The 26,109-nt window shown below is 47.4% G+C and overlaps 2 protein-coding genes across 10 annotated transcripts in view; one reads left to right on the top strand and one right to left on the bottom strand.

The window, feature by feature from the left end:
- PIR (pirin) overlaps positions 1 to 14,568 on the bottom strand; it is a 158,448-nt gene extending 143,880 nt beyond the window's left edge. Inside the window, exons 1-2 of one of the 6 annotated variants that reach the window (XM_072816640.1) lie at positions 14,531 to 14,568; positions 6,448 to 6,574 (exon numbers count right to left, since the gene is read on the bottom strand). In XM_072816640.1, the coding sequence (XP_072672741.1) occupies positions 6,448 to 6,574; positions 14,531 to 14,565 (162 nt within the window). In that variant the 5' untranslated portion in view covers positions 14,566 to 14,568. Of the gene's footprint in view, positions 1 to 6,447; positions 6,575 to 8,122; positions 8,366 to 14,530 lie in introns of those variants that run through there. The other 5 variants (XM_072816638.1, XM_072816635.1, XM_072816634.1 and 2 more) reach the window with 5 other exon arrangements.
- A 2,946-nt stretch (positions 14,569 to 17,514) lies between these two features.
- Positions 17,515 to 26,109, top strand: part of BMX (BMX non-receptor tyrosine kinase) — a 52,207-nt gene continuing 43,612 nt past the window's right edge. The window contains exons 1-4 of one of the 4 annotated variants that reach the window (XM_072816632.1): positions 17,521 to 17,756; positions 22,760 to 22,893; positions 23,769 to 23,915; positions 24,905 to 25,009. In XM_072816632.1, the coding sequence (XP_072672733.1) occupies positions 23,778 to 23,915; positions 24,905 to 25,009 (243 nt within the window). In that variant the 5' untranslated portion in view covers positions 17,521 to 17,756; positions 22,760 to 22,893; positions 23,769 to 23,777. Of the gene's footprint in view, positions 17,757 to 22,759; positions 22,894 to 23,768; positions 23,916 to 24,904; positions 25,010 to 26,109 lie in introns of all 4 variants that reach the window. The other 3 variants (XM_072816633.1, XM_072816631.1, XM_072816630.1) reach the window with 3 other exon arrangements.

The raw sequence follows: 26,109 nt of genomic DNA, 5'->3' as shown, positions 1-26,109 counted from the left end.
CGATAACCAGAGAGGAAATGGAAGCAGTCATCAAAAACCTCCCAAGACACAAAAGTCCAGGGTCAGATGGCTTCCCAGGGAAATTCTATCAAACGTTTATAGAAGAAACAATACCTATTCTACTAAAGCTGTTTGGAAAGATAGAAAGAGATGGAGTACTTCCAAACTCGTGCTATAAGGCCAGCATCACCTTAATTCCAAAACCAGACAAAGACCCCACCAAAAAGGAGAATTATAGACCAATATCCCTGATGAACACAGATGCAAAAATTCTCAACAAGATACTAGCCAATAGGATCCAATAATACATTAAGAAGATTATTCACGGGATCCCTGGGTGGCGCAGCGGTTTGGCGCCTGCCTTTGGCCCAGGGCGCGATCCTGGAGACCCGGGATCGAATCCCACATCGGGCTCCCGGTGCATGGAGCCTACTTCTCCCTCTGCCTATGTCTCTGCCTCTCTCTCTCTCTCTCTCTGTGACTATCATAAATAAATAAAAAAAAAATTAAAAAAAAAAAAAGAAGATTATTCACCATGACCAAGTGGTATTTATCCCCAAGATGCAAGGCTGGTTCAATACTCATAAAGCCATCAATGTAATAGATCGTATCAACAAGAGAAAAAACAAGAACCATATGATCCTCTCAATAGATGCAGAGAAAGCATTTGACAAAATACAGAATCCATTCCTGATCAAAACTCTTCAGAGTGTAGGGATAGAGGGAACATTCCTCAGCATCTTAAAAGCCATCTACAAAACGCTCACAGCAAATATCATTCTCAATGGGGAAGCACTGGGAGCCTTTCCCCTAAGATCAGGAACAAGACAGGGATGTCCACTCTCACCACTGCTATTCAACATAGTACTAGAAGTCCTAGCCTCAGCAATCAGGCAACAAAAAGAAATAAAAGGCACTCAAATTGGCAAAGAAGAAGTCAAACTCTCCCTCTTCACAGATGACATGATACTCTACATAGAAAACCCAAAAGACTCCACCCCAAGATTGCTAGTAATCATACAGCAAATTGGCAGTATGGCAGGATACAAAACTAATGCCCAGAAATCAGTGGCATTTCTATACACTAACAATGAGACTGAAGAAAGAGAAATTAAGGAGTCAATCCCATTTACAATTGCACCCAAAAGCCTAAGATACTTAGGAATAAACCTAACCAAAGAGGTAAAGGATCTATACCCTAAAAACTACAGAACACTTCTGAAAGAAATTGAGGAAGACACAAAGAGATGGAAAAATATTCCATGTTCATGGATTGGAAGAATTAATATTGTGAAAATGTCAATGCTACCCAGGGCAATTTACACATTTAATGCAATCCCTATCAAAATACCATGGACTTTCTTCAGAGATTTGGAACAAATCATTTTAAGATTTGTGTGGAATCAGAAAAGACCCCAAGTAGCCAGGGGAATATTAAAAAAAGAAAACCATAGCTGGGGGCATCAAAATGCCAGATGTCAGGTTGTACTACAAAGCTGTGGTCATCAAGACAGCGTGGGACTGGCACAAAAACAGACACACAGATCAATGGAACAGAATAGAGAACCCAGGAATGGGCCCTCAATTCTATGGTCAACTAATATTCGACAAAGCAGGAAAGACTATCCACTGGGAAAAGGACAGTCTCTTCAACAAATGGTGCTGGGAAAATTGGACAGCCACGTGCAGAAGAATGAAACTAGACCACTCTCTTACACCAGACACAAAGAGATCTAAATGTGAGACAAGAATCCATCAAAATCCTAGAGGAGAACACAGGCAACACCCTTTCTGAACTTGGCCACAGGAACTTCTTGTAAGATACATCCATGAAGGCAAGGGAAACAAAGGCAAAAATGAATTATTGGACTTAATCAAGATAAAAAGCTTCTGCACAGCAAAAGAAACAGTCAACAAAACTAAAAGACAACCTACAGAATGGGAGAACCTATTTGCAAATAACATATCACATAAAGGGCTAGTTTCCAAGATCTATAAAGAACTTATTAAACTCAACAGCAAAGAAACAAACAATCCAATCATGAAATGGGCAAAAGACATGAACAGAAATCTCACAGAGGAAGACATAGACATGGCCAACAAGCACATGAGAACTTGCTCCGCATCACTGACCATCAGGGAAATACAAATCAAAAACACCATGAGATCCCACCTCACACCAGTGAGAATGGGGAAAATTAACAAGACAGGAAACAACAAATGTTGGAGAGGATGTGGAGAAAGGGGAACCCGCCTGCACTGTTGGCGGGAATGTAAACTGATGCAGCCACTCTGAAAACTGTGTGGAGGTTCCTCAAAGAGTTAAAAATAGACCTGCCCTATGACCCAGCAATTGCACTGCTGGGGATTTACCCCAAAGATACAGATGCAGTGAAACACCAGAACACCTGCACCCCAATGTTTATAGCAGCAATGTCCACAATAGCCAAACCGTGCAAGGAACCTCGGTACCCATCGAAAGATGAATGGATAAATGGATAAATTTTTAAAAAGATTTTTAAAAAATTTAAAAAAAGATTCTCTCTCCCTCTACCCCTTCCCCCCTCCTTGCATGTGGGCTCTCTCTCAAAAAAAATTTTTTTAACTGTGCATGAATTAATAATACCATGGGAAGTGCTTATGTTACCATGTTAAATGAAAAAAAAAATAAGGACACAATGTTGTCTATTTTGTATGATCCCCATGATGTAAAATATACAACTATATGGAGACAAAAGGAAACACCCTCTGCCTTAATCGTGATTAAACCCGGATGATGGCATTAGGAATGATTCCAATGCGCATATTTTTCCTGAGGGTAGTGGCATACATGGGAGACCCTCAGAATTAGCAGAATATGGGGGTCTTTAAAGCATAGGTTTTCAGCCAGGGACTCTTACCTGGGTACCATGGATTGAAGCCAGGGCGGCTATAAACTTGGCTGGGAAAAACATTACATCTTTATTTTCACTAACCTCTAACGGAAAAATTTTTTCTTCCGGAATTTTTTTTTTTTGTGGTAAAATGTACATAACAAAATTTACCACTTTAACTATTTTCAAGTATGTGGTTCAGTTTACACTGGTGGGCACGAGTCACCACCATGACCAGTCATCTCCAGACTGAAATTTAATACTTTAATCATGAATGCAAAGAACCACAGTAAATGACCAGGACCTGTGACTCTGTCACCACTAGAAATCAAAGCTGTTTTCATCTCACATGACAGCTGTTGCAGGCATACTGAACTACTTTTTAAAGACTTATGTAGTTATTTGGGGGGACGGGCAGAGGCAGAGGGAGAGAGAGGATCTCAAGCAGGCTCCACGCCTAGCACAGAGTCCAACGCGGGACCCGATCTCGGGACCCTGAGATCACAACCTGAGCTGAAACCAAGAGCCAGACGCTTAACAGACTGTGCCACCCAGACACCCTGGTATACTGAACTGTATTGTTCATGCTCCTCGCAGCTTTGAAATCAGGTAGTTATGTGACCTGCCACCAAATCTTGTTATTTAATGCAAAATTACTAGATTACAAATTCCTTTTGTAATATTGTGCTAGCCGTATTTCAATGTTTTCTTTTGTAATCCTATGTATTTTATTTCATGCCATTTAAAAAATATTATCCTGGAGCGCCTGGGTGGCTCAGTGGGGGAAGCATCTGCCTTCGGCTCAGGTCATGATCTCAGGGTCCTGGGATGGAGCCCCACACATCAGGCTCCCTGCTCAGTGGGGAGTCTGCACCTCCCTCTCCCTCTGCTGCTCCCCTTCCTGTTTGTGCGCGCTCTCTGTCAAATAAATAAACACAACATTTTTTAAAAAGATAAAAAACAGGGATCCCTGGGTGGCGCAGCGGTTTGGCGCCTGCCTTTGGCCCAGGGCCCGATCCGGGAGACCCTGGATCGATTCCCACGTCGGGCTCCCTGCATGGAGCCTGCTTCTCCCTCTGTCTGTGTCTCTGCCTCTCTCTCTCTCTCTCTCTCTCTGTGTGACTATCATAAATAAATAAAAATTTTTAAAAAAGATAAAAACATTATTCTGAGAGGAAACGTGTATGTTTCATCAGACCACCAATGGGGTTCACACACACACAAAAAAATTAAGAAACCCTGAGCAGATGTGTCCTGACAGATGGAGTAATTAAAGTATTAGTTACCTTCGACACACAATAACAATGATGGGTTTACTAATGGGTGTCCAAATTCTTTATAATTGTTCTGTTGATGTGGCCTAGTAGAATATGATTCCACATCCATCTGCATCTCCCCAACATCCACTGCGGATTTAGCCCTTTAGAATAATCCTGTTTGCATGTATCCCTTTGGAAAACAATGTCCGACACACCCCAAAAGATATTCACAGGTGAAAAGAAAGCTAATGGCAGAAAGAGTACGAGAATAAACGAGCCGATTTTAAGAAGAGAAACAAACTGACCTCATTTAAAAAAAAAAAAAGAATAAAGAATCCATTTCCCTAATATACTCCTTCCTTTATTCAAAAATATTTGGGGGGCAGGGCTCGAGGGAAGATGCTCAACACCACTCATTATCAGGGAAATGCAAATCCAAACCACAGTAAGAGATCACCTCACACCTGCCAGAATGGCTAGGATCAAAAAGACAAAAAATAACAAGTATAGGGAAGGGTGTAGAGAAAAGGGAACCCTTGTACACTGTTGGTAGGAATGTAAATTGGTGCAGCCGCTATGGAAAACAGTAGGAGGTTCCTCGAAAAATTAAAAATAGGACTACCACGTGATCCAGCGATCGATCCCACTTCTGGGTGTTGACACAAAGAAAATGAAAACACTAACGTGGAAAGAGATGTGCGCCCCCCTGTTCACTGCAGCATTATTCACAACAGCCAAGACACAGAAACAACCTAAGTGCCCACTGAATGGATAAAGAAAATATGATAGGTGTGTGTGCGTAGACACACGTGTGCAGGCACGTACACACACAATGAGATGTTATTCAGCCATAAAAAAGTGAAATCTTATCACGTGCAGCAACATGGGTAGACCTTGAGGGCATTCTGCTAAGCGAAGTAAGTCAGAGAGAGAAAGACAAATACCATATGGTCTCACTTACATGTGGAATCAAAAAATAAATAAATGAACCCAGCTCACAGACACAGGGAACACAGCTCAGTGGTTGCTGCCAGAGGTGAGGGGTGGGGGGGGGGTGAAATAGGTCAAGGTGGTCAGTCCAAAGGTACAAACTTCCAGTGATGAGATAAATAAATTATAAGACAAGGAAGTCCTCGGGATGTCATGTACAGCATGGTGACCATAACTAAGGTCATTGTATTGCATATTTGAAAGTTGCTAAAACAGTAAATCTCAAGAGTTCTCATCACGAGAAAAAATATTATAACTGGGGGTCCCCGGGTGGCTCAGCGGTTTTGTGACTGCCTTCGGCCCAGGGCCTGATCCTGGAGACCAGGGATCGAGTCCCACGTCGGGCTCCTTGCAGGGAGCCTGCTTCTCCCTCTGCCTGTGTCTCTGCTTCTCTCTCTCTGTGTCTCTCATGAAAAAATAAATAAATAAAATATTTTTAAAAAGGAAAAATGTTATAACTATGTATGGTGACCAATGTTAGCTAGACTTATCATGGTGACTGTTCTGCAATATATACAAATAGCAAATCAGTATGCTGTCCACCTGGAACTAACACAATGTCGCATGTCAGTTATGCTTCAATAAAAAAAAATCTTTTTGGAATCTGGTCTGGTGATGGACGCCGCATTCCCTGGGCTAACCCCACCCTTGGCTACCTTTCTGTGCGAATAAGATTCTCTTTTCTGCAAGTCCCACGTCGTCTGTCATTTTCAAATAAAACTGCTCTGTCGTGCTGAAAGAAGTCTACCCACCTAACCTAAAACCACCTCCTATGAGAGAAGCCCTCACGTGCCCCCGTCACCACAGGACGTCCACAGAGTTGGGGGTCAGTGGTTTTTCCATGAACCCAAATCCCTGGCAAGGCTGATTGGCCAAGGGAGGGAGGTGCGGTGGAGACGTGACCCAAACCGAGCCAACCAGATGCCCTCCCCCGGGAATCTGGACGTGGGACCTAAAGTTACTGCCCGGGGCGTGCGTTGAACTGCAGGTGAGCAAACTCAGGGCTGTGAGGTGGGCGTGTTTGGCGACGTGCATGCTGAGGCTGGTAGAGGGACCCAGCACGGGACAAGGGAATGCAGAGGGGGGCAGAGGCACTTCAGCTGCATCTTGTGTGCAGGCAGGACCCCATACCCATGTTAGAGAAACCCCCTCCGGCCTGAGGCCAGTCCAGTGGGGACCCTAACTGCTAAGTTGAGAGTGGGCCCCGATGGGACCCCCATGAGGCAGCTCCTGATGGTCCCGGGCCCCCTCTCCCCAAGTTAACCCTCGGTGGCCCGCCAGTACCTTCTGCAGGAGAGCACGAAGCAGCCCCCCAACCTGCATACCTCGGGTCTGCCGATGCTCCTGCGGACCCTGGCTCCAACCCCCTCGGCCTGCTCCCGGCTCAGCACGGACAGGGTAACCTTCTTGGAGGGTGCCATGTCCACGTCTGGAAAGTGCTCCGCTGCCAAGCTGCAGACGGTAGAAGGCCAGTGGAGGACAACAAGAAGGAAAAATCAGGAGGGCACATCCAAGGGCTTCCAAATAAAGGATATTAAACTCAGGCCTGCCCAAAATATTAACAGCTGCCATCTATTGACTGCTTAGTCTGTGCGAGACCCGGGTTAGGAAATCGAGAACAATAACGTTGGTGAGCACGCATGAGCACTAATGTATTAGTGCCACTAATTGTCTGCAATCTCACGCAATCCCACAGCCATCTTTTACATGGTTTGGCAACAGCGTCTCTCCTGGGCACTTACTATCCTCTAAGGAGCATTTTATCTGCTTTCTTTCTTTCTTTTTTTTTTTTTTAAGTAGGCTCCACGCCCAAGGTGGGGCTCGAGCTCCTGACCTCAAGGTCAAGAGTCGCATGTTCCACTGACTGGGCCAGGCAGGCGCCCGTTTATCTGCTTTATCTCATTGAAATTTCTCAAGCTCCCCAACCTTGCATTGCCCCCACGAGGGAGGTGCTACCACGAGGCTGCGAGTGATTTACGGGGTGTTGACTAAGGGAACACAAAGAAAATCCGTGAGGTCTGTGAATCTCCCTAGAACACGTGGAATGGGGAGCCTGGGTGGCTCAGGGGTTGAGTGTGTGCCTTCAGCTCAGGGTGTGATCCTGGGGTCCTGCGGTCGAGTCCCGCATTGGGCCCCCCGCAGGGAGTCTGCTTCTCCCTCTGCCTGTGTCTCTGCCTCTGTGTGTGTCTCTCATTAGTAAATAAATAAATAAATCTTTTTAAAAAACCATGTCAAAGATCTTGGCACTGAAAGTAATTTCGAGGGTCACCAAATTCAAAGATCCGTGTGCCCCTAAAGTTCAGGGCCAACTTTCGCAGCAAGAATGCCCTGAGCTTTGTCAGGAAGTCTTCAAGAGCAGGAAAGTCACCGAGGACATGCCCTTGACAACGCATCCTGTATTTGAGGCCCAGTCTATACTCCGCCTTTATTCCAAAAGACTTTTCTCTTTTGGGGGGCCCTGAGTTCTACCGAATGGAGTATCACAGAGCCAACATAATCAATCTGTTTCCCACTTCGAATGCTTGCAGACAGTGCCACGAAATCGCTAAGACTCTTCTTCAAGCGAAAGGCAATCCATTCCTTTCGAGTCCTACTCACACCAAGAGGGATGCTTTAGCGAGAAGCGCAGACTCCAGAGCCTGAGAGCCTGGGGTGCACCCCGGCTTCACAGGTGCCAGCTGTGCGGCCTCAGGCCCCTCGCTAAGCCTCTCTGATCTTCCGTTTTTCCCATGTGTCAAACAGGGGTATTAAGACTGCCTGCCTCCAAGGGGTGTCGTCAGCGCTCCGAGCGTCAGCTGCTGCTCCTCCGAGCGCTGTACTCGGCAACGCCCGGCCGCCACCCCCCGCCACTGAATACGTGCCCCCCAACCCCCGCGCCAGGCGATCAAGAAAGACTTCTAGGGTGCCGGTCAGTGGGGCTCAGGAAAGCGTTTACTCCTCAGAGCGGGACAGAACCGTCACCACCTGCCTCCAAGCGACTAGGAAGGGCTTCACCCCTACCTGCGCTCCTTCTGGGTCCTTCCACGCTCCCGCCCGCGAATTCCACGCGCGCCAACACCCGGCGAGGTGCTCACCCGAGCGCAGGGCTTTCGGACCGGAAAGCCGCCTCCCCCTTGGCCAAATGTCAGAGCCCTATTTAAGCATCTCCCGTCCCCTCCTCGGAGCCTCCCCGGGAGTCGGCGGCGGGCTGGGAAGGCGGGTCGCGCGCGGTGCTCCCGGGGGCCCGGCGGCGGGGGCGGGGGCGGCGCGGGGCGCGGGGCGGGGAGGGCGCCGGGCCCGCCGCCTCACCGTGACTCAGCGTTTCGCCGCCCGCGGCCGCAGCGGGCAGGAGGCGGGAGTCCGCGGGGCGGGGGGGGGGGGGTCTGGGGGTGCCGCTCCCTTATTTCCTGGCCGCCCGGCGCCCGCTGCCCCGCCCCTGCCTGCTCCGGGCCCCTCCCGCCCCCGGGGAGAGGCGCGACCCCCGGCGTCGGGGTCGGGGTCGGGGGTGCTCGCTGGGCCCGGCAGGTGCGCGATCCGGGCGCTGTGGGTTCCCGCGGTGCCTCCGTCACTTGTTCGCTGCGCGACCTGAGGCCGGTGGCTCAGCCTCTCTGTGCCTCCCGTTCTTCCGCCGTCAACGGGGATGGGGATGCTAGACCAGCCTGCTAGGGTTGTGGGGAGAACGGGCCGAGCTCGGCGTGCCCTCTGCACCCCTCCAGCGTGTTGCAAAAAGAAGGCTGCTGTTCGGTACTTAAAGCAAAGGAGTAGGGAGAGGGAGGTGGGGGGGGGGGCGGTAGGAGGGCCAAGACTCTTTTGCACCTGCCTAAAAAAGAGACACAGTCAGGACACCGGGGTGGCTCAGTAGTTGAGCACCTGCCTTTGGCTCAGGGTGTGATCCCGGAGTCCTAGGATCGAGTCCCGCATCAGAGTCCTCGCAGGGAGCCTGCTTCTTCCCGGGCCTACGTTTCTGCCTCTCTCTTTACGTCTCCCATGAATGGAGAAATAAAATCTTTAATAAAAAAAGAGAGAGACACACAGACAGACATACACACACAGCCTAGTGGGGACAGAGTTGGTGAGCAGCTCGGTGGTCGTGGAGCGCGGCGGGCAGGCGTGTGATCGCCCTCCCAGGACACTGGGGAGTGGCAGGAGCCTGTGAGCGGCTGAGATTCCTCACCAGGGTTACAGGCACAGCTGCCGGTGTCTCACAGAAAGCTCACTGTGTGACCCACAAAGGAAAGAAAGTGGCACTTCTAAAACAGGGACCAGAAAACTTTGTAAAAGGCCAAAAGGTAAAGGCTTTCCACTTCGCAGGCCACCTCCGAGCTCGGGGAGGACTGCTGCATCTCGCCTCCGGAGCAAGGACCCGGGGATGGCATGCAAATAAACGGGTGTGGCTGTTTCAATAAAACCTTAATTAGGGTTACTGTTGGGGAGGAAGGATTTCCTCTGCCCCTCCTTTAGCTGAATGAAGAACCACATTGACTGGAGACAGATGACCGAGTGGAAATGAAATTTTGTAAGGGCGGGGAATCCACACAGCCTGAAATTCCAAAGGCGCAGAAGCACCAGGAGGCTTATCTGGCCTCCTGAGCTCAGGTGAGGGGCAGGGGTGCGGGGAAACAAAGGGAAGCGAGAGCAGTTGCAAGGTGAGAGGACGAGCTTAGAAGACAAAGGTGGCCTTGGGATGCACTTAACTTTCTTAAGTAAAGAGGAATGTCTGTTGTAGCTCTCTTTTCAGTCCAGGCTCTCCTTCTTTCCAATGTAAATAGAGGCAGTTGACGGGGAGGTAAAGAACTTTTCCTGAACCTCCTGGGTTTTGATCTCTTTTAACTCAAAATAATCTTCAGGCCAAACTGGCCTGCGGAGTGGGGGGCGTCTAGGTGGCTCAATACTCTAAGCGTCTGCCTTGGGTTCAGGTCATGATTTCAGGGTCCTGGGGTCGAGCCTGCTTCTCTCTCTCCCAAATAAATAAATAAAATCTCTTTTAAAAAAGTGGCCCATCTTGAGGTGACCTGCCCTTGCCTCTACAATACTGAAATTTGAATTTCATATAATTTTCACTTGTCATGAAATATTATTCTCTTGCTTTTTTTTTCAATCACTTAAAAATGTAAAAACTGTTCTCAGCTCAAGGACTATAAAAACTAGATAGTGGGCCAGACTTGCCTGCAGGCCTAGTTTGCAGACCCCTGCTCTAAAAGCACAGGGTAGTAAGGGAACGGGGGACTTTGCCCCGGATTCTTTATGTGTGAGCGGGATTCAAATCCTTCCTCTCTACCTGATTCAAGGCTAATTGAGATAATGCACATGAATATTAAGTCCCATGACATAATGAAGTATTGTCACTTAGCATCTGAAGCCGCCTCCCAATTATATATATATATATATATAAAAAGAAGAAGAAGCACTAATCTCCTTTTCTGTGACAATAAATTTGCCTTTCCTGGAAAAAAAAAAAAAGAAATATGGGCTCTCCGTCTGGCTCTTTGCAGTCTTTAGTAAATGCTGCTGCATTTGCTACCAAAAATGTCAAAATTTAGCCAATTGCCTGGGCCTGAAACTCAAGCTATCCCATCACTCTTCCACCTTACAATCCTGTGGATTCCACTCCCAATATCTCTTAAATATGATTGCCACGTGTCATCGCATCTGAGAGCCACTCCACTCTTCCAGCCTTCAGGCTTGCCTCTGGCCAATCCACTGTCCAATTCCCAGGAAAATGGAATAACTGCCTAAAACCTTCAGGGCCCTCAAGAGAGTCCTTCGATGTCTTTAATCCGGCCTCACTTTCAACATGCTGACACTTGCTCAAGGACACACACACACACACACACACACACACAGAAGCACTGCACTCCCTCTTTCCACCTAGCTGACTTCTTTTAGGCTCCCAAATGTGCATTGCCCAGCTTGTTGGCTTGCTGTGCCTCTGTCTGCAACTTTCTCTCTCCTTGATCTGGCTTATCCGCATTCATCTCTCAGCTCGCTTTCCATGTCACTCCCGCTGGGAAACCTTCCTTCCTCTCAAGTCTGGGTGAGATGTTTGACATGGCAATTATTATGAGACAGGAAAACAGAAGGGGCCTGTGGAGGGGGGGGGAACTCTGCCTTTTTGCTCCTTTTCCTGCTTCTGGTCTGGCTAGGACCCGCACCCAGGCCTTACACGTGCCTTAATGTACATCCTCCTTGTAAAGGTCAAGGAGTTAACAATTTCTCTGGAGTCTTCCAGCACAATCGATAACATCTGAGGGGTGACCTGGCAGGTTGTCAGGAATGGTTTCCAAGACCACTGACTCCAGAACCTTGATGAGAACACCAGATCCCTCGTCCTTGTTTGACCAGTTCCTGGAAGCCTGAGAGGACTTGTACACCAGACCATCATCTTCAATAAAACCCCAGACCCCCAAGCAAAGACGACACTCACTCTCCTTCCTTCCGAGTTTCTGAGCCACTGGGTATGTACGTGCACTCTCTCTACGTCTCCAATAAACTCTGTTCTCACTTCCTCTGGGCTCAGTGTTTGATTTCTATCCTGCACGCGGCCTGGGACCACCCCCACCCCCGCCGGGGCCCTGGACCCAGGCCAGCCTGCAACAATCACAACCACACGTTGTCGATCAGACCCATTGTTTGCCATCTTTTGGAAGATTCTGCTTTCCTCTGATCATGATACTTCCAACAGTATGTCCCGTTAGACATGTCTTCTGCAATGCGACTTTGATACTCCCTCCATCCCAAGTGGCTTTTCCTTCTCTTCCTCCTGAGTCTAGGCAGGGCTGGTGGTTGCTCTGACCAATACCATACAGTGCAAGTGACACTGTGCCAGTTCTGGACGTGGCTCTGAGATGGCCTGATGGCTTCTGCTTGCTGCCTCCTGGGAGCAGCTGCCATGTGAGAGGAGCAATGGCTCTGAAACCACCTTTCTGGGAGACGCCCATGCCAGGCGAATAAGACATGAACACCCAACTGCATCTTTCCCAACTTCCAGGCCCACAGAACTATGAGCAAAGAAAAAGCGGTTGCTTTAGGCCACTCTGCTTCTGGGTCATTTGTCTCGTGATACTAGACAAATGGAAAATATACTTTCATGCAAGAGGAGAGGAGGTGGGTTTTTAGAGCTCTCTGGACTAAATAAAAAAAACACTCTTATGAAGATTTACTCTTTTAGAACGTGGCTGTGTCCATTTAGATGTTGTTACCAAGGTGACCAGCCACCCGGCAAGCTAAAGGATTATTAAACTTGAGAGAGCAAAAGTGGCATGCTCCAGGCCATCGCAGTGACCCTGGGGGTTCAGGTGTCCTGAAAGGCTCCTCTGTTACAAGGAGCATTTACAAGGAGAGCTTTGCACTAAAAGGAAGCAGGAGAGAAGGGCCTCACTGTCCGCTGTTACCCACTTCCATAGTAGAGTTGCAACACTCTTGGGGACGCTTTCAGTTTATCACCTTTTCAGAGTTTCCTCTGGGACTCAGAACACCCTCCACCTCCGAAACCGAAACAGGAGCCCAAGCTTCTCTTTCCTCTTGTCTTTGAGAGGCCGGTCATGGGTGCAAACTAAGTCCGAGGCTTGCGTTGGTAGGGCAAGGCACGGAACTCTCTTTGCAGACCCCGTGCAGGAAAAGAACAGGGCTGAAAAGCTAGGAGACCTAAACTGAGGACAAACCAAGGTCAGAGAGGGACAAGTGTTTTCAAATGGAATACGGGGCATGGAACGTTCCGCTAGAGGGGCCCACTTTGGAGATGAGAAGTGTGACCCTGTATGTGGAACTTGGCACACTTTTCACCCTAGTCATTGGCCATCCAGATGGAGGTGTCCAACAGGCAGCTGGACATATTAGTGTGTACTTAGATCACCAATGGCCCTCAGGCTCCTGGGAAGCATAAAAAAAGCTCTGTGCCAACATGACAGCAAAGAAAGCCTTCCCTAAATGATTCTAAGTAAAACCACTATAATATTTAAAGGCACCCACATTGTCGACATACTTTATTTGAACTTTTTCCTCAATTTATTTTTCTCTTCTGTTTGACTTATTGATTTTTCTTCTCCAAGGTACATTTTATGTAAATACACAGATATCTTCTATATTTCATCATTTCCATGTTCTCCTCGTAGCACGCAGCTCAAAAATTCTTTCTCACAGATTGGTCAGGTATTGGTAATCTGCCTCCCAGAGCATTGTAGCGGCCATTCATTAAATGACAAATGCCTTTGGAATATTCCAAGTTAGGGATTCAGACTCACCAAACCTAGGAAATCCATCGGCTCCAAATCAGACACTGAGTGTTTTGTAAGCATTAGTTTACAAAGGTCATTAATGTGCTGGTGGTTGAGGACATCCACATACATCCAACAGAGATGAGGATAAGTGACTCCCACTTCCACCCTCGTGAGAGCAATCTGCACAGACCAGGTCTGTTCTAGCACCCAGGCTTCTGACCCAGAAGCTACATGTGATCAACCATTGATTGCATGAAACTCAGGACTGTGTTCCTATCTTTCCCATGGGTTTTTGGCAGCATTCCAGAAAAAAAACAGCTTATGACCCTCTCTTTTGAGCCACAGAAATTTCCTAGAATTCAACACAAGCAAAATGGTCTTGGCCCTGAAAGGCTGATTCATCTCTGAACCAAGGAAGTAGAGAAAGGTGAGTGATGCCCCTGATACTTACCTCAGTTACCCTGCTAACCTTACTCAGTTTCTGGCTTTTATGTGGTCGTGTCTTCTGGGTAAATGGAGACTGCTTTCAAGACCACAGAATTGGAGTTAAAATAAAAGGCTAATTTGACTTAACCCCTCTAGGTAATTAACGTTAGGATGCTGAAGTGTTCCTGGATGAGGTGTACTGGTGTCTGCAATTTCCTTTGAATGCACCAGAAATAACAACAATGATCAGAGTAGTAGTAGCAGTAGAAGCAGTAAGACCAATAAAGGAGGATTGATGGATGGATAGAGAGATGGATAAACACATACAACAAAGCAAGTAGAGCAAAATCTAATTGCCCAATCTAGATGGCAGGTGTATGGGTGCTCGCCGTACAATTCTTTTACCTTTCCTGTATTTTGAAATTCCTCATGATAAATTTCTGGGAAAGATAATTTGAATCAAAGTGGGAATCATGGCTGGAAAGTTTCCATAAAGCCACCTCCTTTGCCTATTTTCTTCACTTCCAACTCTGGCACCATGTACACAGTATGATTCAGTGAGCGTCTGTGGAGTTGGGCTGTCGAATTTAATTCCAATCTACTAGGTCATTTCCACAGCTGGCAAGACTCTCCTAGAGCATGAGTTGGCAGTTTTTTTCTGTGAAGGCCAGATAGTAAATATTTGAGACTTTGCAGGCATACGGTCTCTGTTGCAACTACTCCGCTAGGCCGCTGCGCACAATATATAAGGAATGGACGTGGCTGTGCTCCGATACATTTTACTTACAAAAGCAGGTGGTGGTCATAGTTTGCCAACTCCATCTTGGGCCCCAAATCCCTCCACTAAAAAAAAAAAAAAAAAAAAAAAGAGGGTAAAATTGATAGCGTGCCAACAGGCTCTGTAAAGATTTCATATGTATCAGGATAGGTCCTAACAAAAAGGAACAGCAAAACTTCTCATGTCTACCTCTATCCCCCACTTACCCATCTCCTCTCATAAGAACCAAGTCTAATTGCTCCACCACTGAGCCTGAGGTTTAATAGGCAAGCATTTCTAGGAGAGGTGATACCTTAATGTTCCATCCCAATAAGTGTTGACTGTTCACATCAGATCCCAACCTCCAAGGAGATCCTCTTACCATCAGGGGAATACATGCGAGAGGTGATGGAGTGGCATCCCCGGTGAAGAGATTCCCATGGAAAAAGCTCTGGGTGCAGAGAGATGCCCCCAGGACTTACTCTTTAAAAAGCGGAGACAGACATTAAAAGTAATAAAAAAGAGGATCCCTGGGTGGGTCAGCAGTTTAGCGCCTACCTTCAGCCCAGGACGTGATCCTAGAGACCCAGGATTGAGTCCCACGTTGGGGTCCCTGCATGGAGCCTGCTTCTCCCTCTGCCTGTGTCTCTGCCTCTCTCTCTCTCTCTCTCTCTGTGTGTGTGCGTGTGTGTGTGTATCTCTCATGAATAAATCAATAAAAATATTTTTTTAAAAAGTAGTAAGTAAGTAAATCATGTATCAGGTTTTAAGGTGTTAAGTGCTGTGGAAAAAGACAAAGTAGGGCAGAGTAAGGGAGACTGGCAGTGCTGGGTGGAGAGAGGTTGTAGTAGTAAACAAGGTGGTCCAGGTAGGGCTCATTAGGAGGATGCCATTTGAAGCAAAGCCCAGAGATGAGCAAAGGAACCAGGCAGACAGATGTCTGTGACAGTTTGCCGGGCAGAGGAAACTACCAGTGCAAAGGCCCTGGGGCAGACAGTGCTTAGAATAGTGTAGGAGTAGCGAGGAGGCCAGCTTTAGGAGAATCATGATGAGATGATGTTAGAGACCGCACTCCGGGACCAGAAAAGGGGGGACCAATGGAGAGTTCAGACTGGGCGAGTGGCAGGATTCGAGTCGCTTGTGAAAGAATCGCTCTGGCTAGCCAGTGGAGAACAGACCTCCAGGAGCAAGAGCCGAAGCAGGGATAGCAGCCAGGAGGCAGGGGCGACATTGCAGGTGAGGGATGGTGGCGACTTAGACCAGCAAGTAGCAGTAGAGGTGGTGCGCGCTCTCTCTCTCTCTCTCTCTCTCTCTCACACACACACACACACACACACACACACACACACACACACAATGGATCCTTTCAGGTTCTTTCTTAGCTAAAGATGAGCGCTACTCCTCCCAAGTGGACAAGCTTGTTTACCTCAGGAAGTCGAATTATCTCCTGCATCCCTGCAGAAGCTCATCGCCTGTTAACGACTTGCGTGAACAAGCTTTAGGGAACATTCCTAAGGGTCTCACCGGGTACAGGTGACCATGTAGGCTATAACTGGAACAAATTAAATCATGTGATCGAAGCAGCAGGTTGCCAACAACGGGTTAGAATCACACTGAAGGCACGGAAAATGCCTTCCAGAGCCAAGGGAAGGTTGGGGCGAAGCGGCCGAGGAAGGGAATGAATGGAGTAAGTCAATAAATCTATGACACTTGACTCGGAGGAAGCCACCCCTCCCTGCTGCCCTGGAGTCTCTCAAGGCCCCAGAAGGGATGGGGATCCTAAGAGACTGTGCCCAGGTGTTTCCAGGGCGCTACCACTACCTCCTTCCCCACCCCGAAATTGACAGTCCCTTCTAGAATTGGTCTCCTGCCAGGGGACCATGTTTAAACAGTGGAGTTAAATACACATCGCAGAGCGTAGCATCAACCCATGTGGCCAAGTAGCGGCGCCACGGTCCTCGGCTTCACCCCGAGTTTCTGGCATGACTGCCTACTGCCTTCCCAGAGCCCGAAGAGCTACTGGGGCTCCAGCCGCGACTCATTTGCTCTCAGGGTGTAAGCTCCCCTCTTGCGAATTCTTCCGAAGGGCTCTTTGCCCCTTCCCGAACCACGCGGGTTTCAAGCAGAAACGTCAACAGCGCCTCGGCCAAGCTGTTTTCCACGCGCTCTACTCAGCTAGACCTTCCCTTGGGGTTCTCTGCCTGCAGCCGACAGAAGGCCCTGGAAGGTGCGGGCTGCCCCTGCCCGGCCTACTACGGTCTGCAGCCCCTCGCGGAGCCCTTGGCACATGGTAGGTTCTGGGCAGGACGCGTCCGCTCAACAGACCACCCCTTGGAGAGTCGGTAGCTTCGCTCCCCGCGGCCAGCCCAAGATTTCATCACCCCATAGATGTTTCCAAATAGGCTCACGTAGCCGACCACGTGTGAGTTGATACGGCGTGTCCCTGCATAGCAGAGGGATGATGGGGGGGGCGGTTGGCGGTGGAGAGCAGAGCCTCGAAGAACTCAGTAGATGTATTACAGATGGCCCGTCAGTGGGGACCGGAGAGGAGGGTGGCACGAGGAGGGCCAAGAGAGGTCATACTGTCCTGACGATGTCCAGGGACTCACGCTCCTTCACCGCAATCTGGGTGCCTGGCACGTTAGCCAGAGCGATCCCTTTTCCACTTGGGGACTCCCTGAATAATTGTCCCATGTGTTCCTTTTCGGGCACACTGCCGTCCTTCTCTGCCACCCCCCCGGCCCCCCTCCGGCCAGCGGTGAGCTGCAGTGTTCATTGCTTATTCTCTGCGCTCTTTGGCGTTACCTCATGGTTTCCTGGCTCGTGGGAGAAGTCAGCGTCAGAAGCGGGCTTTTGCCGAGCTCATTTCTTGTCCTTCCCAGCGCAGAGCTCTCTAAACAAAGGCAGGGTTATCGCACGAACCCGAGGGCTGCCCGGGAAAAGCAGGCGCTGTGGTTATCAAAATTGGAACCTTTATGAAACACGCTTTTGTCTCCGTTTGTGTTGCATTCAATCAGATCAACAAGTGTTGGCTAAGTGCTGAGCGTGGTTTCCTGTGGGATTGTGTAAGGCCCTTGCAGGACAATAAACGTTTTGGGGGCACTGAGTAATGTAGCCATTTCGGACCCAGCCGCCGGGAAAATGTGAGACGGTCCGCTGCCGCTGGAAGGAAGGAGGGCAGCCGCGCCTGTGTGCGTGCAAGAGCAGACTGACCCCTCGGCGGTGGACCCCCGGCGGCCGATCGAGAGCCACAATGGTGCGTTGCAGCGGCAGGTGGCCACACGAGGTCATAGCCGACAGGCTGACAGGTTCAGAGTGATGCATATGACGTTGCTGGGGCTCCTCCGGGGACTTTGGATGAGACCGTGTAATTGGGAGGCCCGCTGCGGTTTTACTGTCACCCCCCCACCCCCACCCCAGCTCAAAATCTCGTTCAGGGGAGCTGTCAGGTGGTGTGTACACGGCCGTGGGCTCCAGCCAGCCCCGGGTGCTTCCTCTGCTGGCTTTCTCCGTACTACTCTGCAGGCATTGCCCCTCCGTGACTTTGCATGTTGGCTTCCTAACTGCTTCCGAAAAGCCAGAGAAGTGTCATTCTGACCCTCTTTTATTTACCTGGGTTTTTATGCTGTTCGTTTCACTACGAGTGCTCGTTCTCAGGTTCCTGAAGTCTTCCAGAGTCTGGGGTTTCGGGGTGGGGGTGGATTTTAGGTGGTGATGGGAAGATGGGGCAGGTGAGCCTTTCGGTTACGGTCACGGCCAGATACCTTAGAAAATTCTTGCAGCCCACGGTAATTTCACTGGGTTTAAGAAGTAGTACAAGGGTATCGTGGTCTAGGGCAGGGCTTTCCAAGCTCTCATGAGCACGTGAGGTGCCTGGGGACCTCGCCAAAATGCAGATTCCGATGCACCAGGTCTGGGGGGGAACTGAGGGTCTGCGTGTCTCTCGAGCTCCCGGGCCACGCTGATACTCCAGTCCACGGACCACTCCTGCAGTAGCAGCCACGTATCACTGATTTGCAAAAAACCTAGTGGCACAAAAACACAGGCGGGAAGGGGCTGCTTCAACCTGATTCTAAGGAAAGCAGTCCCAGGATTGAAAGCTTGTACCAGACGCACAGGGCAGGTGCTTGCTGACAAGAGAGTGCGTGGGGCATCTTCCTGCCTCCCGTGATCGCCCATCCCCAGGACCCGGGTAAGAGGGGTGAAGACTGAAATATTATCCTCGAGGGTCATTTCATCATCTTGAGTTTTTAACTTTTCCTATGGTCCTTTTTTTTTTTTTTTTTTTTGACTTTACCTATGGAGTGATGAGGGGAAGGGGTATAGAATTTGGGAACATCTGCGAGCGTGCTGGGCATCCTACTGCCATCTTCTCTTGACTCCTCAGAACCCCTCCAGGTGGTTACTATTTTCCTCCCTTTACAGATGGGGAAGCTGGGCTTTAGCAGGGCTGAGTGACATGCCGGGGTGCACAGAGATGGAACAGGGATTTGAACCCACCATCTTGGTGCTTTTGCCCACACCAGCCTGTATCACCCAAAGCAGTGCTGTGTGTTACTAATTCAGCATAAGGAATTAGGACATGGATTTATCACTTGTTGCTTTTTTCCTAACCGCCCCATAAGGTGACTGAATTAGGACATACCCCACAGGATGGTGTGTGTGTGGGGGGGTGGCCTACCCCTCCCCCCCGCTGGAGTAAATGAATGCATATTTTTAAGGTGCTTTAAATAGTGCCCGGCACAAGGCAAGTCTTCCTTAAATGTCAGCTAGGATCATTATTGCTACCATCACTCATATCCTTCAAGACCTAGTTTTAACACCCTTCCTTCCATAATGTCTTTCTTGATTATCTTAAGAAAAAAGAAACAACTCTCCTTCCCTGGGCCTTTCGGGGCAAAGAGAACATGGACTCTGCTCTAACATTCGAGTTGTTTCTTTCCCCCCTCTTCTTTTTCAATCGTGGTTCAGCGCCCAGGGCGCACCCAGAACGTTTACATAAGCTTTCTCATTCAAGCCCCAGAAAGTGAGAGAGCTGTATAACCCATCTTATCTTACAGATCCGGAAAATTGAAGCTTAGCGCAGGGAAGGGGCTCGATCGGGGTGACCCAGCTCCCAAATGACAGTCGTGTAAAGTCCGCCACGCCTTCTGAGTCCACCCTCCACCCCCAGCCTCCGCCCCTCCAGCCACCCTGCACGTTAATTAGGTATGAGACCCATCTCTCGGGTCTGCTCCTTGTCACCCGGGCAGTGGAGAGCTGATCCTCTCGGTTCTGGAACCACTCACTCGAGGTCCGGCCCGCCGCGGGCTCAGAATCGAGTGTGCTGGGCCTGCAGGGTTGAACTCCTTGCTCTCCTGGTCACGCTTCCTTACGGATGCTCACCGATCCTGGTGATTCCAAGTCGTGTTAATTTAGCATTCACCTTTTACTTATGTGATAGGTTACCTGATGGTTGCTGGCATCCTTAGAGAAAATGCTATATTGGTTTCTTTTTTTAAAACCTAAAATTTGTTTAAAGATTATTTATTTATGTATTTGAGAAAAAGGGGGGGGAGCACGCACGAGCAGGGGGCGGGGCAGAGGGGGAGGGAGAAGCAGGTTCCCAGATGAGCAAGGAGCCCAACCACCGAGCCGGGGACTCGATCTCAGGACCCCGGGATCATGACCTGAGCCGAAAGCAGATGCTTACTCGAGTGAGCCCCCCAGGCGCCTCTACTATATCGATTTCTGCCAGTTTTTTTTGTTTTGTTTTGTTTCTTTGTTTTTGCCTCCCCTCACTTTAATCTCCTTCTAGTTTCATGTGCTTATGGAAATGGGCAGCCCGCCTATTTGGTAAGCAAATTGATGTGCCTGTTTCATGTAGACGGTAATGTGAGAGCCCAGCCAAATTCTGCCAACTTCTCTATGGAAATAGATTTCTGGCTAATACCACCAGCTTTAGGATCTCATTTCATTTCAAAAGTTTTGTGTGGGTTTTTTTTTTTTTGGTTCTGTTTTGTTTTTATCTTCCCACTGAGTATTCCTTAGGCATGGGTAGGCAGAGCCGAATTTGCTAGCTGTTGGACAGGCATTTGACTCAACAGTGGAGCCTGTTGACTTATTGTCCTAATACAGGGAGGAAATATTATGTTTCTAAAAATTAAGCATCACCAATTACCTCTTCCTGTACCAGGGGAGACCTTAAGAATGCCTTCAGTTTAGAATCTAGGCTGATGTAGCAGAAGAGAGAAGTACAAGGAAGGGAGAGAAGCAAACAGAGGTAGAAAGGCTGGAGCCAGGTACTGTCTTAGAAGAAACTGATCTGGACGAGACAAAACGTGAGTCATCAAAACGGGGTTCTTCAAGTTTGTTAGGAAGCTCCGGGGTCCAGCTGAGGGAGTAGAAGTTTGAAGGTCTCCAAAGACATGTGTGTGTTACATGAGAACAGGGGCGCCTGGGTGGCTCAGTGGGTTCAGCATCTGCCTTTGGCTCAGGTCATGACCCCAGGGGCCTGGGATCAAGCCTCACATTGGGCTCCTTGTTCAGCAGGGTACCTGCTTCTCCCTCTGCCTCTGTCTGCTGCTCCCCCTGCTCGAGCTCTCTTTCAAATAAATATTTTTTAAAAAGGCGGGACTTTGGAATGAACAACTTTATTGAAATTTGACAGATTATATCGCATCGGATGCAACAACATGCATAAAGCCCTGGAGACTTACAAGAAAATGTGCTCAAGGACTTGCTACTTTTCCTGTCTGGCCAATGTTCTTCCCTTTAATATACAGAAGCAACTTTGTGAATTTCATTTGTCAACAGTTTCTATGACTCACCAGATTAATTTTTAGATAAAATCCCCCCAAATCTTTAATGCAATGAATATAAATGTTCTATAAACAGAAGTGTGTGTATGATCATGCGGTACTGGGACAGTTTGCTTACTATCTGGGACGTTAGGATTTGCATTTTTTAAAACGGTGCTTTTAACGTTATGAGTTTATTCAGTACCTGACAAAGTTTTGAAGAGTAAACTTTCTTTTTCTTCTTTTCTTTTTGAAAAGTAAACTTTCTATTCAACTAACCAGATCTATTTAACTAGCATTCCGCTTTGAGGAGTCCTGTTCTAGCAGTGGATATAAAAGACGTTTGATAAAAGTTTTCACAGTTTTCTTTATACCCTTTGTTAGTAAAATTTTTAAATGCAGGGATGTAAAAGACAAAAGTATCTTAAAACTTACCACAAGTGCCCAATGTGGTATGGCTCCCCAAAAGGGGAATGTACCTCAAAAAAACTAGACCCTCCACAGTTTCAGTAAGTCTTCAAGGAAATTCTCTTCCGGCCATAGACTTTGGATGTAGAAAATCATCTTCTCTGAACAGGCGCATTTGTAGAGTTTCTAACGAAGACGTGTTACCTGACTTCCCAGATCCTGCTGGGTTTACCTAAGCCCCCTCAGCCTCTGCCCATCTTTGAGTCTGGAGGCCAAGAAACCAGTGACCACGACAAATAGCACCCACTGTGCTCAAAAGAAATCCATTCTACTTTCCCAAAGGATTTATCCTTTTTTTCCTAGATAAAACAATGTTCAAAACAAAAAGTAATGGATAAGATTTGTAATGGATAAGATCTCCATTACTTCTGCCTCTAAATCAAATGATGCCCTTGGAGAACATTTGAGTCACTTCATCTGTATAAATAATGAACATAAGCTGATTTTCTTGATTCCTGTTTCTAGAATGTTATGGTGTACATCAGGAGGGAAGCTGGCTGGACTTGACCATGGTTTATCCAATGTGTCTCCCTTCCCTCCCACTTCCCTGCCATAGTAGGCCTGTCATGCTAAGGGCCAGTGAGAAGTGACTTTTAGTGATTGGACAGGTTCACGTACCCCCCCCCCCACCCGCATCCACACAGAGCAACGCCTATGTGGATGCTTCCGGATGGAGAGTGATAAATAGGATGCAAATATCTTCTTTGTAATGCGTGATCCTGGCATAGCCAGAGGGAATATGAGTACCTCAGAGCAGCAACTTTTGGCTTAGAGCTTGAGAGTTGAAGTTAAGGACCCATAAGCAAACTCCAGCTGATCCTGATTGAATGCAAGGTGAGTAAAGTTAATGACATTCAGATTATCAGTAAACAAAGAGAGGTAGAAATTATTGAACATCTGACTGCTAGTACTCATGTGATTTCACAAAGTGAAGAAAACATAGGAAAGTTTCTCTCTTGTGACCTACCAATTAACATTCCTTTTTTTTTTTAACATTACTTTTCCTTTCCAGACTTAATATCGAACTGAGGGTTGAAGCGACAGTCTTAGTAGAACCAGAAAATTGATGGACTTATTTTCTAGAGATACCTTAAGCTTTAATGTTTTCCATGGCTCTGGAAGGAAAAGCAAGAGTGTTCTTGTTTTGTAAGGCGCCAATTTTTTTTTCAATTCTTTAAAATGGATGTCGATAGCATTTTTAAATGTTCTGTGCTCAGAAATATTGAAAAGTATACTCGTGTCCTTTATGTTAAAGATCTGATCACGATCAGGAACTGTGGGTATCACTTACAATGATAGCAGAGTCTCACAGTGGTCTGGGGGATTTGGTCAGACAGCCAGACACATTAGTGGAGAGAAATTTGTTGATCAGTCCCTTCAGATATAGTGAGCTGTCTGGAGTTCAAATATTTCAAAGTTTGATCATATATAATCTGATTCAACAAATGCCTATAGAATGTTTAAGGAATAAGGAGAATTTCAATAAGGTGGTCTGGAGGGTAGTGCAAAGATGGTGAATTTATGATCCAAAGTGGGAGGCGAGTAAAAATACATAAGATGCTGTAAACAAATCAACACTATTTATAAAAGTCAGAGCTGGGCCACCTGTGTGGCTCAGTGGTTGAGCGTCTGCCTTTGGTTCAGGATGTGATCCCCCGGGTCCTAGGATTGAGTCCCACATAGGGCTCCCCGGGGTAGGTGGCGGGGGGGGGGGGGGGGGGAGCCTGCTTCTCCCTCTGCCTGTGTCTCTGCCTCTGTGTGTGTGTGTGTCTCTCATGAATAAATAAATAAAATCTTTAAAAAAAAATCAGAGCCAAGGCTGTAGGAATGAAATACAGATGTAAGTGTTGTTAAGAATCTGCTTAGTTAAAATTTCCTCTCTAACTCTAAATCTGATTTTTAAGAATTATATTATTTAGATTATCCCTGAATGAGAAATAGTTGACTAAAAATTCTGAAGGCTAAAAGAGAATGTAGCTAGGTGCCGCAAACACTCATTCTCATTATTTTATTTGATTTAGGACGACAATATGGACACAAAATCCATTCTAGAAGAACTTCTTCTCAAAAGGTCACAGCAAAAAAAGAAAATGTCGCCAAGCAATTACAAAGAGAGGCTTTTTGTTTTAACCAAAACAAATCTCTCCTACTATGAATATGACAAAATGGTGAGACCCTACTTGTTCCATTGTTTTTGTACTGTTTATTTTTCTTGAGTCTCCACAAAGTGCTGAATTACAGTGAAACAATGTCAGGTTTCTTAGCTCACACAGTAAAGATCAACCTGCCTTCACTTATTACATTGTCTTTTCTTAACGAAGGTAGGATTAATTCAAGATAAAAGGTTTTACAATATTGGCTAACTTTACTAAGGCAATTTGTAACTTTAGAACACTGGTTCTCGACTGAGGGTAATCTGGCCCCCGAGAGGGCATTTTTGGTTATCATAATTTGGAGGGGGGGGGGTGTAGTGTGCTACTGGCATCTAGTGGGTAGAGGCCAGGGATGCTGCTAAGCCTCCTATAATGTACAGAACGGCCCCCATCACAAAGAGTTATCTGCCCCCAAATAGTGCTGAAGATAAGAAACACTGCCTTAACACCATGCTGGAAATCAAACTATTTCTATACAACTGAGAAATCTAGCAGAGTAGAAATCCTAAAATACTGTCCTAAAATTGAAACAAAATTAAAATGCTTTCTGGGGGGCTCAGTTGGTTAAGCCTCTGACTTGGGTCCAGATCTCAGGGTTGTGAGATCAAGCATGGCATCCAGCTCTGTGTTGGGCATGGAGCCTGCTTGGGATTCTCTCTCTCCCTCTCTCTGTCCTTCCCGACCCCTAAAAAAAATTTAAAAGATGCTTTCTGGAGTTAAATCCTGATTTTCCATAGACTAAGCACATGGCAGGTGATGGAAATATGTTTCAAGGTTATTAAAATAAAATTAATTGCTGCTTCTCGACTTGCTTTTGGAGGAGCATATTAGTTTGTGCCCACACTCGAAAATATATTCTGTTGCCACTGGGTTTTGACTCTGAAGGAATAATTGGAAGAATTCTCACATACCCATCCCATCTCTCCATCTCCCTTACTTTACGCTTTTCTTTGTGTACCATTGTGCATCGCATTACGCATCTTATATTTTGGTTTTTAATTCAGAAAAGAGGCAGCAAAAAAGGATCAATTGAGATTAAGAAAATCAGATGTGTGGAGAAAGTAAATCTCGAGGAGCAGACCCCTGTGGAGAGACAGTACCCATTTCAGGTAAGTGGAGGGACAACATTCTATTGGATGGATGGCTTTTGTTTTAATATTTTCTATTACAAACTCAACATATTGGCAATAACTAAAGATGTTGCAAAATGATGAAGACAATGATAAGGCTTGGAACATTCCCAGATGGGAGTTGGGCATTTTCCTGAAATTCTATCTACCAATCTGCTTTCTCTAGGGGGAGAGAAAGAAAGAGGAGCAAGTAAGCCACAGTGGCCTGACTTGCCTTGGGGCCTGACAATCTCTTTCATCAAACATTGTGGAGCATTTCCAGGGGGCTGCAAGATAGAGGCACACCATATAAGGAATCAAATGCGTCCTCGTCCCCAAGGCATTTGCAGATCATTATAATGCAGTGAGGGTGAGTGTTAAGATGAAGGTCTGCAGAGGAGCCATGGTGCCCCCGGAAGCGGAAGTTCACTCCTCACTCGAAGAAGTCAGGACGATTATCTATGGGAGGTGACACTCGGGTTAGGAAGGACAAGTGTGGCCCAGCATAAACAGGAAGGGCAGTGAAACAGCAGAAGTCAGGGCGCTATAGGTGAAGTAGTGTGGCATGTTGGGAGAGCTCCAAGTCTCCTTAGGAATAAAGGGGCCCCGTGAGCAAGCAGACACAAGCCTGGAAAGGTAGGTGGGGCCACGTCATGAAAGGCTTTGCACAGCATACCGAGGAGTTTGCATTTTACCCTGAAGTATTTTAAGCAGGGGCATGGTGCAGAGTGTGCCTACAGTACCCTTTGGAAATGGCTTGATCTTGGGCACCTGGGCGGCTCAGAGGTTGAGCGTCTGCCTTTGGCTCGGGGCATGGTCCCGGGTCCCTGGGATTGAGTCCCCCATTGGGCTCCCTGCATGGAGCCTGCTTCTCCCTCTGTCTGTGTTGCTGCCTCTGTGTGTGTGTGTGTGTCCCTCATGAATAAGTAAATAATCTTTAAAAAAAGGAAATGGCTTGATCTAAGTCATGCCCTAGTTTTATCAAATCATTGATACTTATTTTTCTGATCTAAAGGCAGACGGACTGTCCCTCTGAGGGTCAGACAACCCAGTGTTAGTGGCTCGAGGGAACTGTGGTCAAAAATGAAATAAAGTCATCT

The sequence above is a fragment of the Canis lupus genome, chromosome X, assembly GCF_048164855.1.
Source record: "Canis lupus baileyi chromosome X, mCanLup2.hap1, whole genome shotgun sequence".
Lineage (NCBI taxonomy): Eukaryota > Metazoa > Chordata > Mammalia > Carnivora > Canidae > Canis > Canis lupus.
The sequence above is the reverse complement of the archived record's forward strand: the minus strand, read 5'-3'. Positions and strand labels throughout refer to the sequence as shown.